Source organism: Metopolophium dirhodum, chromosome 1 (genome assembly GCF_019925205.1).
Source record: "Metopolophium dirhodum isolate CAU chromosome 1, ASM1992520v1, whole genome shotgun sequence".
Taxonomy (NCBI): domain Eukaryota; kingdom Metazoa; phylum Arthropoda; class Insecta; order Hemiptera; family Aphididae; genus Metopolophium; species Metopolophium dirhodum.
In genome coordinates, this window is record NC_083560.1 from 91,309,007 (window position 1) to 91,325,137 (window position 16,131).

Here is a 16,131-nt window from a genome sequence, read left to right on the forward strand (position 1 = left end):
TAAAAATGCAAAAATGTTATATGTAAGAGTGTGTAAGTGGTGTAACGCATTGAACAGACGCATAGGTAGTTACTGACATAAACGTGCGCACGGGGTAGTCATGGTAGGCACTTGACTACTCTGCGAACTCCCCCCCCCCCCTTCAATATTCAATATTATTATTATGATAATAATTAATAGTCAATCATAAAATATTTTTACTATGGTAAATGTAGTTAAATGAGTTTACCCTATCCAAATTCGTATTTATAACTTAGGTGTGAATATGAATATAATATATACGTAATATGTGTGTGTGTTAATGTGTTATGTACTTGTGTATGACTACCCTGCCAGAAATTCTGAGCACGCTCGTGGTTACTGACGAACTGTACTACTGTTTAATGAACGAATAAATTTTTATTCAACCGAAATCGGATCATTAGTTTAATTAACTGGTAACCAATAGTTTAATGACTCAATAAAAAAAATAATTTGTCTATACAATTTACAATAAAACACACTACTTTTATAGATATTTGAAAATGGAAGTATAACGAAGGCTGATAGCAAGCGAATAATACGCGACTCTACGATTACTATAGTGTGGTGATATCGATGTAAAATAAATGTTAAATGTTCGTGTTGCGAAGTTATATATGCACATGTCGTTGTAACTACGGTTAAGTGCAATAAAGGCAAGATACGAAGAAAAGTACGGGTCTTTTTCGTAAATACTATCTTTATCGCATGGAAAAAATAATTGTTTATGAATTAGAATGTAAAGCAATAGCTGTATTTTACTTATAGATATAAAATATAATATTATATTATAGAAAAATAACAATATTTTTAAATTTTTTATTTCCGGAATAATATTTGTCGGGAAAAAGTAGTTCGGGAAAAACGGCTACCAGGTTAAACCTATAGTGGAAGTCCATTACTAGTGTAGCGGGGTATCACAGGTTTGCTTAAGTCCATTAAATACAAATAATATTGATGTAAAATGTTATACTCACGTCTTTCTATTATTTTAAAAAATATTAAAATTATTTTGGAATAAAAAAAATATTAAGTTTTTTTATAAAAAAAAGTATTTAAATTTTATATTTATATACTTATTATACAAGTATTATACCATATATCATTTTTTTTTAATTTGTATAAAAACTATAATATATATATTTTGTATTATAGTACAAATTATTTATTAATAATAATGTAATTTCAGTCAATGTTTTAAAAATTAGGTGGACATCTTTACGAGATTGCAATTGCAAAGCGTCGATAAAAAGATAAACTAAAAATGGCCAGGCAACAAACACAACTAAATTGAATCCATTTGAACATAAAATAACTATAATAAAAACTGTTTTTATATTTTTTGGTTTCAGAATAACCTATTTCCGTAAACCTTGTTTTAAATGTTCAATCATTATCTATAAAAGTTAAACATTTAATACATTTTTAACTACAAAATGTAAAAAACAACATCGATAGTAAAAAATTACCTCACCAAACGCTATTGTTTGACGTATAGGATTTCTGGGCGGGATATATAATTGTTCACAAGGCGGAGTTACTGCACGCAACTATCCACCGTGTCTCGCAATCCCACCCACCGTCGAACAATAAACAAATATATTACTTATTTGCAGTATAAATGTTTCGTCATACGTCTTATTGTAGGTATTGGGATATGCCAAACATATTTTGTGGCAACAGGAAACTAGTTTTGTACCTATATTATAATATCTCATCTAGGGACTAGGGTTAACTATTGACCAGCATGTCACTTGAACACCATACATAAGAAAAAAACTAACCTTAAATACGCATCTCCGGTTGCTTAAAATATTAATACCTAACAAATATACGGAACTAAGTACCAATTATAATATGTAACGTGTATTTTAAAATAGTATCATATGCCATATAATTTATTTATAATGTCAACCATACAATTATTGGTTATAGCCATTACGTCATGGTAATATTGAACTGGCAAATTAAAAAAAGTGGGCAAGTGGCTCTGCTGTAAAGTAGGTTACAAGTGGGTCATTATATAATGGATGGTGTTAAATTTGAATGCAATGATTTAATATCATTGTGTAACGGATGACATCCGTTTACTCCTACGCATATCAAATAATAAAGCTTAGATAGTTTACAGACAGATATAATAAATTTAAACGAATAAGAAATAATGTTACGTATATGTATATGTATATCAATTGCCAAATACCCAAATACACGACTAAGATGACGAAGGGTGTCAACTGTCAATAGCGTTATCGTAAACAGTCAATCACGTTAATTCATGAATAATATTTGAAAGGACCACATCATATTATATGCGAATCGTCAATCATATATAAAACAATGGGAATTGGGTATATATATATATATATAACGTACATAAATAGAAACAGGAAAGTAGTCTCTAATAAATGATTGACAACATGATGGACACAGTGATAGGACTTTTTGCACAACTAAGCGTGCAGGATATAGATAGCACTCTGTTGGCAATACGGATAAGTCGATTGGCAAGGCGGAAGGTAGGGGAGTAGGAGACCCTTATAAAAGCAGACCTAAAACGGTCTGTAATCAGACGTGTACACCCATTGCCATCACAAGCATCTTCACGACACTCAGCACCAGAATTATATTATTTGGCTTTTAATAATTTTCACCAAAATGAAACCTAACCTAACCTAACCAGAGTACATCTTCAACAAGTTTTATTTCAATCAAAAAGAAGAAATCTTTTCTCCATGGTCTTGCTACTTGCAACCCCGGTCTAGGACATTTCGGCGTAAGGCCATTACAGAATTAGGTATAAAATATAAATAAATAAATAATTTTTGTATAAAAAACTGTGTATAAAAATTAGAATTGCTATTAAAATTATGAATAAAAATATTCAGGTCACTCAGAAATTAGGTATAAAATATAAATGAATAAAAAATTTTTGTATAAAAACTGTATACAAAAATTAGTATTAAAATTAGAATTGCTATTAAAATTATGAATAAAAATATTCAGGTCATCATACTTAAATTATGTGCTATTCCTCTTAAAAAACTCATAATATTACGATTATCATAATCACTGACTAATTTTAAAATACGTTTATCGACGTCGATGTATTTTTTTTCTTTTTTGGTGGACTTTTGCCTGTTTCTAATTGGCAAAAGAAGGTGTCTCGGCCACTTTGTATTCTCCTTAAACATGATATAAATGCCCATAGTGTCGGGTGGTCAACTGCCATTTGTAGATTAAGCCTACGATTTGCCGCTTCTGCATGATTATTTGTTCGATCTTCTTTATTAAGTACTCGATCATAAACGTTCCAGATTATAGGGGGGGAAAGTGGGATTCGACGACGATTTCTTACAACTGTACCATAAAAATATACATGTACCCATCATGTACAAATATTTCACGTCCACGAAAAGTTTCAATTGCTTGTGCCATGGTGACTACTAACTAGGTACTGACTACTTGATGATCTACTCAATGATCGTCTATCGACACAGCGTATAGGTTAACTATACCTAAACCTATATCTTTATTAACTTAGACCGTAATATAGATTATGTTGTATGACAGTATAATCCCATAGTATATATATATATATAATTATTATTATATACAGTTCATACGGCATACCTCCATCCAACCGACGAAAGTGAGATAAAAACTGATAAATTATATCGGTACAATATAATCAATGCTAACATTATATAATCTAAACGCGATTAAAATCATTTTATGAAAAAATGACCACGCCGAAATAGACCCACGCCGAGATGGCCACGCCGAAAGGTCCGGATTCGTTGCACCCGGCAAACCACACAATCAACCCGATTGTCAGATTACCACAATTGTATAAGAAAAACGATTCTGAACGAAAACGGTCAATCAGCCTATGATATTACTAATAATATATTTGTTGATATGATTGTGAATAAAGTAATTTATGTATTCAACTATTTACGTGGAACCTTGTTTTAAATTTTCAATCCTTAGCTACAAAAGTTGAACATTTTATACATTTATAACTATAAAATAATTAATAAATTTTGTCAAAATTCAAACTTTAAATGTTTATAAAAAAAATAGTGCCTATATATTTTTTTATATTTTTCAACTGCTATTGTAACAATAGATCAGGAGCCTTGAATTAAATTTTCACCCTTTTATACCCAACAAATAAAATTTGATTGATATTTATAGAAAAAAAAACTAAAAAAATTGAAAACTGACAATATCCGTAACGGCTCAAAAATAGATAATTATTTTCAAAACTTTATGGTGTATAGAAAATGCTAATACAAACATTCAGTGAAATTTTCAAGTATCTACAGTCATTTGGTTTTTAATTACAACAAAAATATTAAAATCGTTACACGAGAAATCGAGTGAATATCAAATGTTGTAAAAATATAAATTTCAAATGCTCATAAAATTTAATTTGACTTTCTTGTAGAATGATTCTAAAATATTAATAAATAATTCTACTATGTAAGTTTCAAATATAGTTTAGTACCCATTATAGTATATATTATGCATTAACCAGAATTTAATTTAAAAATATATACCTATAATAATAAAAATAATACCTATAGCCCTGTTCAGTATAAAAGAAAACATTTTAAATTTTTTTAAAAAAAATCACTAAAATTATTAGGCTTACGATGTATAGTAATACAGTTTACGATGTATTAAACTTATATTAACTTATACTAACTAGTATTAAACCTATTTAACTATATAGTTAAGAATATATTATAGTATAAATATATAATTATTATATACAATAAGGTATTAATATGTACAAGAGGGGCGTAACACGATTGCGCACTTTTTACCTTTTTACCTGAAAAAACACAACACGATTGCGCACTTTTTACCTTTTTATCTTTGGGAAAACCCAACACGATTGCGCACCTTTTACCTTTAATATTTGAGCAAATGCAACAATGATTGTGCAAAACAAATATTTTGTTTTTTTGGAATAAATTAGAGAAATTAACAATAATTGTCCTATAATATCTTTAATGATTTACTTACTATATTAAAACTTAGTATAGTATAATATACAAATAATACGCAATAAAAATTCAAAAATTTTCCCAACATTAAACAAAAATAAATAATTATAATATAATACATCACAATTACTTCCGGATCAACGAATAAAAAAAAAATAGAAAATATAACAAAAATCAAGTTTTTATAACTTTTTAGCACAAAAACGTGGTCCTAATGTCAGTAAATAATCATTTAATGATATCTCATTATTTTTATATTTTTTCCACGTATTAATTAGATATATAATATTTTCTTCTTGTTCTTTACGAGGCTTGTTAATATTTTGTTGTTTCATACTATATATTTTTTAAAATAAGATTCACTTTGAATATCTAATAAAATATGTATAACTTGGTGAATAGATGGGTGAGATTTATAAAACTGAGCATTATAGTGGCTATGGAAAGATTCTGGCCCATTGGTCGTTCTTGCCTCTGTTGAAGGTTCAGTTGTCCATAAAATCGGTGGAAAAGCGGAATCAGATGATATGTAATTGTTCAGTATATAATCGGCAAATTCAAAATTATCAGCAGGGCTATTTTCAATTAAATAAGCAGAACCTTCTTCTACATCTTCGGAGGGTAAAAATGCAAGTGCAAAAAATTGTTTCAACCAAATACCTAGTTCAGATTTTGAATTATAGTTTTTTAATAAATTATTGTCACTTTGAATTTTCCTGAACCAAGATTGGGCTAAATGAAATCTGCAGGTCATAATTTTGCAGTTTGGGAAAAAATATCTACAGTCAACTCACGATATAACGAATTTCAAGGGACTGAGAAAAAAGTTCGGTATATCGAAAGTTCGTTACACCGAAATTAATTGTTATATCAAAAGCATATATATCAACAAAATTCGTTTAAACGAGATTTAAAAGAAAATAAATCTAGGTTTTATTAGATTTGTATAATTACATACATACATATTATTTATTAATTAATTACAATTTATTTTTAGTTTATTACATATATAGACATATTTTTTTTTTTTAAATCGGTTATTTTTTTTTGTTTGTCGTTACTTGCGCTTATGCAGTCAATAGTGTTCTCCAAATTTGACACAACAACGAAACTAAACTAAAACGTTAACGACATAACGTAGAGGTTACAATAACGTTGTAGAGTCATTTATTTTATCGCATGATAATCGCTGAAATAAACTCTGTTATAGCTTAATTTATATTGACGTGTATCTTATAAGCAACGACATGAACATTATCTTATCGCATAATAAATAATAATAGTCGAAACAAACTCGTATAATTTGTAACATCAATCTCCAAAATTATAACAATTCGTTACATTGCGAGAACTTTTGCCTAAAAAATCTTCGTTATCTAGAGGGGACCAAAAATACATTTAATTGTTCGTTATATCACGAGATTTTCAAGGGAACGACAGTTGTATTCGTTATACCGAGATTTTCGTTATACCGCGAGTTGACTGTATTAGCATTGTGAGCACTTTTTTCAAAATCAAAATGAAAATTTGAATGATTTAATGAACTTTTCAAATCTATGTCAACCAATTTCAAACATAAATTAATAATTGTGTGCCACATTTGTACATAAGTTTCAGTTGATATTGAATTTAAAAAAGAGTAAACTATAGGAACATAATAACCATTTTGTAATATATGTATTGTATACAATTGCTCAAAATATTTGGGTGCATATAAAAATGTTCCGTCTGCAAAAATATGGGATGATAGACTTAATAGTTCAAGATTAGTCTTGCAAGTAAATATAACTGGGCTTGAAGTTTCTTCCATGCGACATAATAGTTCACCTGTATTAGTTGTAATATTTTCACGACTATCAAATAACTGAGTTATCGATTCCTCTAAAGACTTTGGAAGTTTTGGAATATTTTTTCTACGTTTATCATACATACATTTTCTCCACAAACTTTGTATCAGAATAAACCGGCTGGATATCTTTTTCGGTTTTTCTAAGTTCTTGCCTAATTATTTTATTCGGCCTTGTGAGATAATCATTTTCGCATTTTCTTTTTAAACGAGAACTCACAATTTGCATCAACACCAACAATATTTTCTGGAATCTCGTCATGTTTATGTTCATTTAACATACTCAACACTTTGGTTACATCCTTGTCAACTAATACACTGGTAGAACAATTTTTGTTTGTACAGCGATACCGAATATTTCCACACTATTTCAGTACTTTAAATTCACTAAATTTATACCCATCAACTAAAATGCATGGCTTACCTTTTTCGGTTTCAAATTTTTTTTGTATTTGTACCTCCATTTTCCCAAAAAAAAATTGCACAACAAAAAAACGGAAATATACACGTTGCGCGGTATGAGACTGCCACAATATAATATCACGTTTCGATATGTGAGTATGTGACTGGCGACTGTAAAATAAATATTATCTAACTTTACTATCGGATATTATCGGATGTGAACACGTTAGAAAAGTAATATGTTTGAAAACACATTCACTAACACTTATCAGTTATTGGTAATAAAATATTATTTACAGATCCGTAGCTGCCATAATATAGTATCCGTAATTATTGTATATAGGTACAAAGTACTATTGGCGGGTAGTGTGTTTCTTAAAGCTTAAACTATAATAAATAAGCCAGCAATATAAAATAAAGGAATATGTTTTTTCAAATATAAAATGGTAAAAAGTGCGCAATCGTGTTATGATTTCTCAAATATAAAAAGGTAAAAAGTGCGCAATCGTGTTATGTTTTCTCAAATATAAAAAGGTAAAAAGTGCGCAATCGTGTTGTGTTTTTTTCAGGTAAAAAGGTAAAAAGTGCGCAATCGTGTTGCACCGGTACAAGTGGTATTGTTTGTGCCAAATGACCCGCCGTCGTCACACTCGTCGATTCCAGTAGCAGATGTGATATGCTAATGAGCCCGACAATGCGGCTGTTATTATCGTTCCACCCTCTCCTCTTCCTACCGTTATTCCTTGTGTATTATTGTTATTGTTGTATTTTTCATATTTATTCTCTTTGTGTTTTTGTCATATAAATTATCTGTCGGCCTGTTGCCGCAGATAGTTTTATATTATCGTTCTTAAAACGTTGTATTGTTTACTTTCTGTGGCCAACGCCATTTTATTATCACTATTATTTTTATTATTATTATTATTGGCTTTTATATTGTCTACTAACATCGACAAGTATGTCGCCTGTTGTATTCACTTATTTTTGTTGGTCCGCTATTAAAGTGACCCCAATTGTTATTTTTTGTATTCGCAAACTAAACGATTCTGTTTTCGTATGTGTATCCGCTAATAAAGCGATCACATTATATCACTTTTATTGTGCACACGGTTGCGTTATAGCATATTATTATCTGTTATTATTGTGCTTAAAGTAGACAAATAAAGTCACTGCAATCGTAAGTCTTTACTTTATTTCTATTATTATTCTCAACATCAAACTTGGCGGTCGGTTATTGTCAACGTTGGTGCCATCAGTAGTTGCGTAAATCCGCCAGCAACGTACATACGTTGTGTGAGAGCCTCCCAGGTCATTCAGATCGACTTCTACCTACAGCATCACACCACCATATCTCAAGACGTCAGTAGTGTTAAGTTAGTTTAAGTATTATCCCATGTTTTTGTGAGCTCTTTGGTCATTGCACCAAACCGAGTCGACCACATAACTAGTCTGCACCATCATCATTCCTTCGGTAGGTCTTTCCCATCCTCGCTGTTGTCGTCGTCGTGCGTAGAATTGCCTTCCCGTCAAGCATCAGGCGAGGGCACATATGGTTGCCTATCCAGTGCAATATTAGGCGTTATTGGTGACATAGCCCATAGTCAAAAACATATATCGTTCTCTGGCATTACTGAGTGGTCCTTCGGGTATTCCCTACTTAGGGCGATAACAGGTATATATATAACTGCAAAGTATAAAATTAATTTGAATGTATAGTTGGCATTTCAATATTTCTATTTTCAAAAATAACAACTATTGCTTTGTACATTATACTATCAATTTTCCAACATTTTAGTTCATCTGACATTTCTTCAACAATCGAAACATCTAGCTTGGTTGATTGTATTGGGTTGATGTATAATGGCACTTGTTTAAGAAATGCATGTCCAATAATTAAAGGTTCCTTAGTTATAGCTGATTGTGCAATATTGATAACTTTGACAACTTGCTTTTGATTTTTAAGCACAAAATTGTCAGTCAATTTACATGAAAAAAATATTAAATTATATATCTCATTATTTGTTAATACAAAATGTTCGTCGTGAATTGTCTTTATATTAAGTTGCTCAATAGCTTCGTGGACAGAGTTCATATTTTTTGGTAAAGGAGGTAAAATATTACGGCGTGCATTGTATGCGTTTCTTTTAACATATTTTAAATTAGTAATTTCTGATTTACTAGTTGACTGGTCATTTAAACATTGAATTAAAACTTTACTTGGTTTATCGTGTGGATTATCAGTTGCTTTTCTTTTTACTGATGCAGACAGCTGTTGACGATTTATTCACTGCAAGATTCGTGTTTATGATCTTCATTACTTGAATATATTATAGTTGGAGGTTCTAATTTTTTTATAGAAGCTGGACATTTCAGGCCCTATCATTTGTAAAATTTCGGACTGCACATTTCATTTTATTTTCGATACCGTCTTAGAAGAAAGAATGTATTCCATATATATATATATATGTATTATATGCATATATAGTGACAGTTCGTGGTTTGAACGACGGGACGATTGCAACCCGTACTAAAATTAATTAAATAAAGAAAATTAATTTTATAATATTCTTAATTTTACATTTTTAAATAGTAAAATAGTTATAAATTACCTACTAGTTACTACCTACTTTACATTTGTCTATTACATTAATTGTCGTGTGCGAACTGGTTATTTCTCTCAGATAGTCAGATACCAGGAGCATATGGGTATATGGGTACGCCGTACGCATGTATAAGCGATGTGCTGCAATCATGTGCGTGCGGGTACGTTTAAGCTGCGTTCTTATATTATACGGATATTGGACAAACGGCAGCGTCGAACAAGCAATATTCAGAATTCGTATATAATAACTTATAAGCAACGCGTGCAATCGTGCGCGTGCGGGTACGTTTATTGTTGCTGCGATGTTATATACGAGTTTGGACAACGGGTACACAGTGGGATGAAAGTAATTTTAGCACGCCAAAATTATTTTAATACACATTTTATATTATTGTTCATTATTTTAACAAAAATCCAAATACAAAATCATCTACATGCTTAGACTGCTTATATCTAACTCTAAATCACTATTTTCACCGGTTTCATCGGTATCACTGTTTGAACAATTTCCCTCATCTTCGGATTCAAAATCTAACAAAGATTTTACTTCTGGAGAAAGCTCATATATTTTCTTTTTACATGTCTTCCGGAGGGATGAAATTAGTGGGTCGGATGACACTAACATCATTTGGAAAATATCAGTATTACTATTTATGCGGGATGCTTTTCGAGTGTGATGAAGTCTTAGTCTTTTATATTCTTTGTTACATGTTTCAGCAGCTTCTTCAGATAATTGATCTATTACCAAAAAATAGGTTATAATGTATTTAAATTTTTAAATTTTAGTATAATTATATTTTTTAGTAAAATTTTGATATTATCCACCTATTGGTAACAGAGCAGCACGAATAATATCTCCTCCGTGAATTAACACTTTGTGTATACTTGCTGGTAAATAAAACCACGGATATAGATGCACAAACAATCTTGCCGCTTCTTTAGCGTAATTTAAATTTAATTAAAATTTTCCGTATTAATCTTTCGCTTGAAAACTTGATCAAAATTATTAATTTGTGACGGTTTACATCCTCATATATAACATGTTTGACATGATGTTACTGCACTACAAACTCGAGGATACAAATATTATTTAAAAATAGGCTACATTAATAAAATAAATTAACATTACCTTGCCATCAATCATTGAAAAAATTAGAGCATGATTTATGCTTATAATTGATGTATCATTAATATAAATTATTGTATTAGTTAATCTAGATATTTCATCTTCAATTTCTGTATACATTTCGATTGTTTTATCATTATTTTCTTTCATAAAAATACATTTTAATGGCCGACAAAAACGAGTGGAAGAATATCTAGGATTAGACCAAAGTACAATTTTTTTGTTGTTGTTCACACATTGAAGTTGGAGAGGAACTAGCGAAACTGTAAGCATACTTGTATCACTTATGTCTGTAGTTTGAAAAGGAATAACTTTTTTAGTTTTTAAACTAACTAACTTGGTTTTGAATTATTTTGCTCGATATTGATAATTTAATGTACGTATAGACACATATTATGTTACACGATCGCACTTGGTTGTTCAAATGAATAAAAACAGATAACGAAAAATCCTTTTATTATTTGACTTGGTTAACGAGCTCATTACAACGATAATGGGAACAATTAGAGATAGTGTTGATATGAAAATAAAATATCGAACAACTATACTATATAATTGTGTCATAAGAATTTACTTTATAAGCCATTTAAATTCGGACTTTTGGCGTGCTAAAATTACTTTTATCCCACTGTGCGTCCTAAGCTACTCGAGATTAATATATGTTTTAAATTTCAAAATATATGGGTTAGAAAAACTGGGCGAATTGGTTCGTGTAAAGATACACTGGGATTGATGGAACTTGGCCTGGCGCACTACCGTGCGCTCAGATTTGCAGTGTATTGTAGTAATATAACGTACATTACAAATCACTGTAACAACATTTTTTTTTTTTGTATCGCTGTATACATTCAATCATATTTTATTTTAATTAACTCAATTGTAACAAATTTTATGTTTTAAAGTAATTTACCTAACACTGGTTATTTTACTGACAATTCTGCAAAAAAAAAAAAACAGAGATAGTAGGTACCTACTTATTTAAAATATACAAATTATCAGGAACATTATTTAATATTTTCGATTGTTAAAAGTATCCTGGCGTTACTGGATATTAATGATGGTATGCTTTTAAAATTAATTACCCATTAAGCCCGATTCACACTAGTACGACACGACACGTCACGTCACGGCACGACACGACACGACAAAATATTATAAACATTGTCTGTAATGACGTAATTCACATATGTAAGGACCGAGCACGACAGACACGGACCGTACCGACAAGACATCCTCGACAAGAATGTTTTGCCGTGTCGTGTCGCTGCCTGTCCATGTCTGTCCGTACAATGTGAATACAAAAACAATTTCTGTCCGACAATATCCGTCAATGCCACTGGGTCCACAACATACTTTCAAATTTTTTTATTGCAATTTTAAAAAAAAAAACAATGGATTTAGAGATGCTTATTGAGTTGGTTAGAGAAAGAAAATGTTTGTATGATATGAGTGAAAAAAATTATAGTGACCACATGCTAAAAGAAAATTTATGGAGAGAAATTGCAAGCTCATTAAAACAACCAGATAAATAAATTATTTTTTAATAATATTACTTATTAGCAATACTATACATATTTATTGATACATACTATTTCCAATAGTTTTTAAAACGCCGGGCGGAAATAAATAAGAAAAACGGGAATTTTAACCCGAAAAATCGGTTTTTGACAAAATTAATTTTGGTTTTTGGTGTAACTCATATTGAAATTTTCCATAGATAGGTTACACGAGCTAGTGTTGTACATTTTTCGTTGTACCTGAACAATTTCGTGAAAATTTTCAAAAAGTTAAAAATTATTCATAATTTTTAATGTCTTATTAATTTCTTGATATCACCTATTTAGTTATACATTTTTAATTTATAATAAATTTAACCTACTTAAAACTGTGCACTTGTATTACAGCCAATTACCCATTTTAATAGTATACCTACGTAAAGGTACATTAAATATTATATAGAAAATCCAAAATCTAATTAATAAATAAATTTATCTCGGTTAAAAATTTGCATTTCATTCAAATTTTATTCGTTGGGTCAAAAAACTTGAAAATTTAATACAAGGTACCCCATAAGTTAATATAATAGCAGTTGAAAAATACATAGGCACGTTTTTTTTATGACCATTTAAAGTTCAAATTTTGACAAAATGTGTTAAATTGAAAATTTACAAATTCTTTAGTTGTTAAAAATTTAAAAAAAGGTTTAACTTTTATAGCTAAGGATTGAAAATTTGAAGCAAAGTTCCACGTAACATAATGAATCTAATTTGATTAATTTGGATTTTTTTTTATAGGTACCTACATTTTTTTTTACATTATATAATATAATTAATATTGTATAAAATATCCTAGACTTACAACTCGTCTCCGATCAGAATTGTTTTTCGTATACAATGATATTATATCATTGAATTCAAATTTAATACCATACATTACAGTAACTCACTTATAACCTATTGTACAGCAGTGTGACACTTGCCCACTTTTTAAATTTTTAAGTTAAAAATTTTCGTGATTTGTACGTATTTTGTCAAGATTTGAACTTTGAATGCTTATAAAAAAAATCGTGACTAATTTTTAATATAATATTTAGAGAAAACTTAAAAAAAAATATTTCAGTTGAAAACTGTAAAAAATCGTGGACAAACCTAAGGGACGCATTTAGACGGGCTGCTAAAAAATCAGTTACCAAGTCTGGACAAAAAGCCAATAATATAAAAAAATGGAAATTTGAAGACGAGATGGGTTTTTTAAGACCACATATGAAGGAAAGAGACTCAATAAGTAACATTGAATCCATGGTAAATGATGATGACGATTCTGATGATAATGAAGGTCAGTGTGAAGAATCGGAAAATTTGAATTCTTCGTCCGAAGATAGTCATGAAGTACAATCAATACAGAGTCAAAATTCATGAACTTCAACATCACAACCGTTTCGTAAGCCAGTATCAAAAAACAGCTCTGTATCCAAAAAAAAAATTAAATTATCAGATAACTATCCTGAATCCGCATCTAAAACATTAATGCAATATATAATACAACAAAAAGAAAATGAAACGAAATCTAAAGAAGATGAAAAAAATTTAGATGTAAATGATAAATTTTTTTCAAGTATGTGTTCCATGGTCAAACAATTTTCATCATACCACCAACATGTAGCGAGATCCAAAATGTTTTCAATTGTCTCAGAACTAGAATTACAGCACATTACCCAACAATCATGTAATCGACCACAAAATACACCAAATCCACAGTCTGTATCTCATACACCAATACATAACCAACAAGACACTTATCAGTACCCGATCCCAAGTAACAGTCAATACCATTTTGCATCATCTACACCACATCTTCCACACGGTCAACAATATAATTACGAGTCTGAAACATCATCTGACAACAGTTATTTTAATACAGTACATACACAAGGTAAACAATAATATTCCTCTCTCATAATATTGTGCCAGTCAGAAGATTTTGATTTAATATATTTAAGATTTATATAATTTAAGTAGTAATATTTTCTTTGAAATTTTTAAATTTAACTATAATAAGGTTTATAAAAGTTGTTATTTTTATTCCATATGCATTTAGAGGCTAAATAGCTAAATATTTTAGTTTTTTTTTCTATTATTTGTATTTTATGTACATTGTACAATGTTTTTTAGTTTCTGCTAACATAGTAATATAGTATGCAAGGACTGCAATAATTAAATATTTATTTATTAATGTTATATTATTTTATTAAAAATTATGCTTTTTAAAGTTTAATATTATAATTATTTTATACTGTTCATTATAATTAAATTTATCGTATTAACTATACTAACCATATAGTATTTTTTATTTTTTATTACCTACATTGTTTTATGAATACAAGTGTCTTATTTTAAGTGTTAATATTTTCTTTGACATTTCTAAATTTTAACTATAATAAGGTTTATAAAAGTTACTATTTTTATTTTACATGCATTTAGAGGTTAAATAGCTAAACATTTTGGGTTTTTTTCTATTATTTGTATTTTATGTATAATGTTTTTTAGTTTCTACTAACACAATATGTAATGGACTGCTATAGTTTAATAAATCAATGTATGTATTAATGTTATATTATTTTATTTAACATTATGCTTTTTAAAGTTTAATTTTGTAATTTTGTATTGTTCAATTTTTTATATCAAATATTTATATCAGACTGATCATTCTAATTCGATTTATCATAGGTACTAGGTATATTATGATTTTAAACATCATTTTATATAATAATAACACAACTATTTAGGTATTGATGAATAATCATATAATATTAACTTTTTCACTTATAATATTATGTAGAATACATTGTTAAACTAACTAATGTTAATAATATAATTATGAGATTACGTACTTTATGAAACGAAACAATAAAATTACAGTATAAATTTATAAAAACATTATTTCCAATGAAGTTGTCCAGCTGGAGAACAAAAAAATGTTTTATATTTATCTCGGTATTCGAATGCGCGTTTTTGTGCACTGCCTCCTTGTCGAGGGAATGACCTTATGTGACTAGGTAAACTTGTCGAATTTAATGGCAGTTCATGATTTTGAGTTTCTGGTCCATCTTTTTTTATAAAGTTATGAAGAATGCAAGTAGTTATAACAATTTTGTCTGCGTTTTGAGGTAACGCTTTAAGACGTCTACAGTAAATACGGAACTTGGCAGTAATTTGTCCAAAAGCATCTTCAACTACTTTTCTCGCCCTTGAAAGCCGTTCGTTGAAAACTTTTTTTTGCTCGTCATCGTATATTTGGGGACTTGGGTAAGGTCTTAATAAATAATTTTTTAGTGGAAATGCCTCATCTCCTATAATGACATATGGAAGTTTCTCATTTGTCCCAGGAAGTTCACGATCACTTGGTATATTCATTTTGTTTTTTTCGAGAGCTTTTCCAATATTCGAATGCGACAAAATACCACCGTCGCTATTTTTCCCATAGGCTCCAATATCCACAGCGATGAACTTATACTGGGCATCTACTAGTGCAAGTAATACAATGGAAAATGTTTTTTTATAGTTGAAGTACAATGATCCGCTGTTAGGGGGTGCTTCAATTACCACATGCTTGCCAT

At 29.5% G+C, this 16,131-nt stretch overlaps 1 protein-coding gene and 1 pseudogene across 1 annotated transcript; one reads left to right on the forward strand and one right to left on the reverse strand.

The window, feature by feature from the left end:
* Positions 1 to 10,319: 10,319 nt before the first annotated feature.
* Positions 10,320 to 12,291, reverse strand: LOC132945264 (uncharacterized). The gene is made up of 4 exons (XM_061014961.1): positions 12,237 to 12,291; positions 11,019 to 11,305; positions 10,715 to 10,835; positions 10,320 to 10,627 (listed from the first exon to the last, which is right to left on the reverse strand). The coding sequence occupies exons 1-4, from the start codon at positions 12,289 to 12,291 to the stop codon at positions 10,320 to 10,322; spliced, it is 771 nt and encodes a 256-aa protein (XP_060870944.1).
* Positions 12,292 to 12,406: 115 nt separating this feature from the next.
* LOC132945273 (uncharacterized) lies at positions 12,407 to 14,458 on the forward strand (annotated as a pseudogene).
* The last annotated feature ends 1,673 nt before the right edge of the window (positions 14,459 to 16,131 follow it).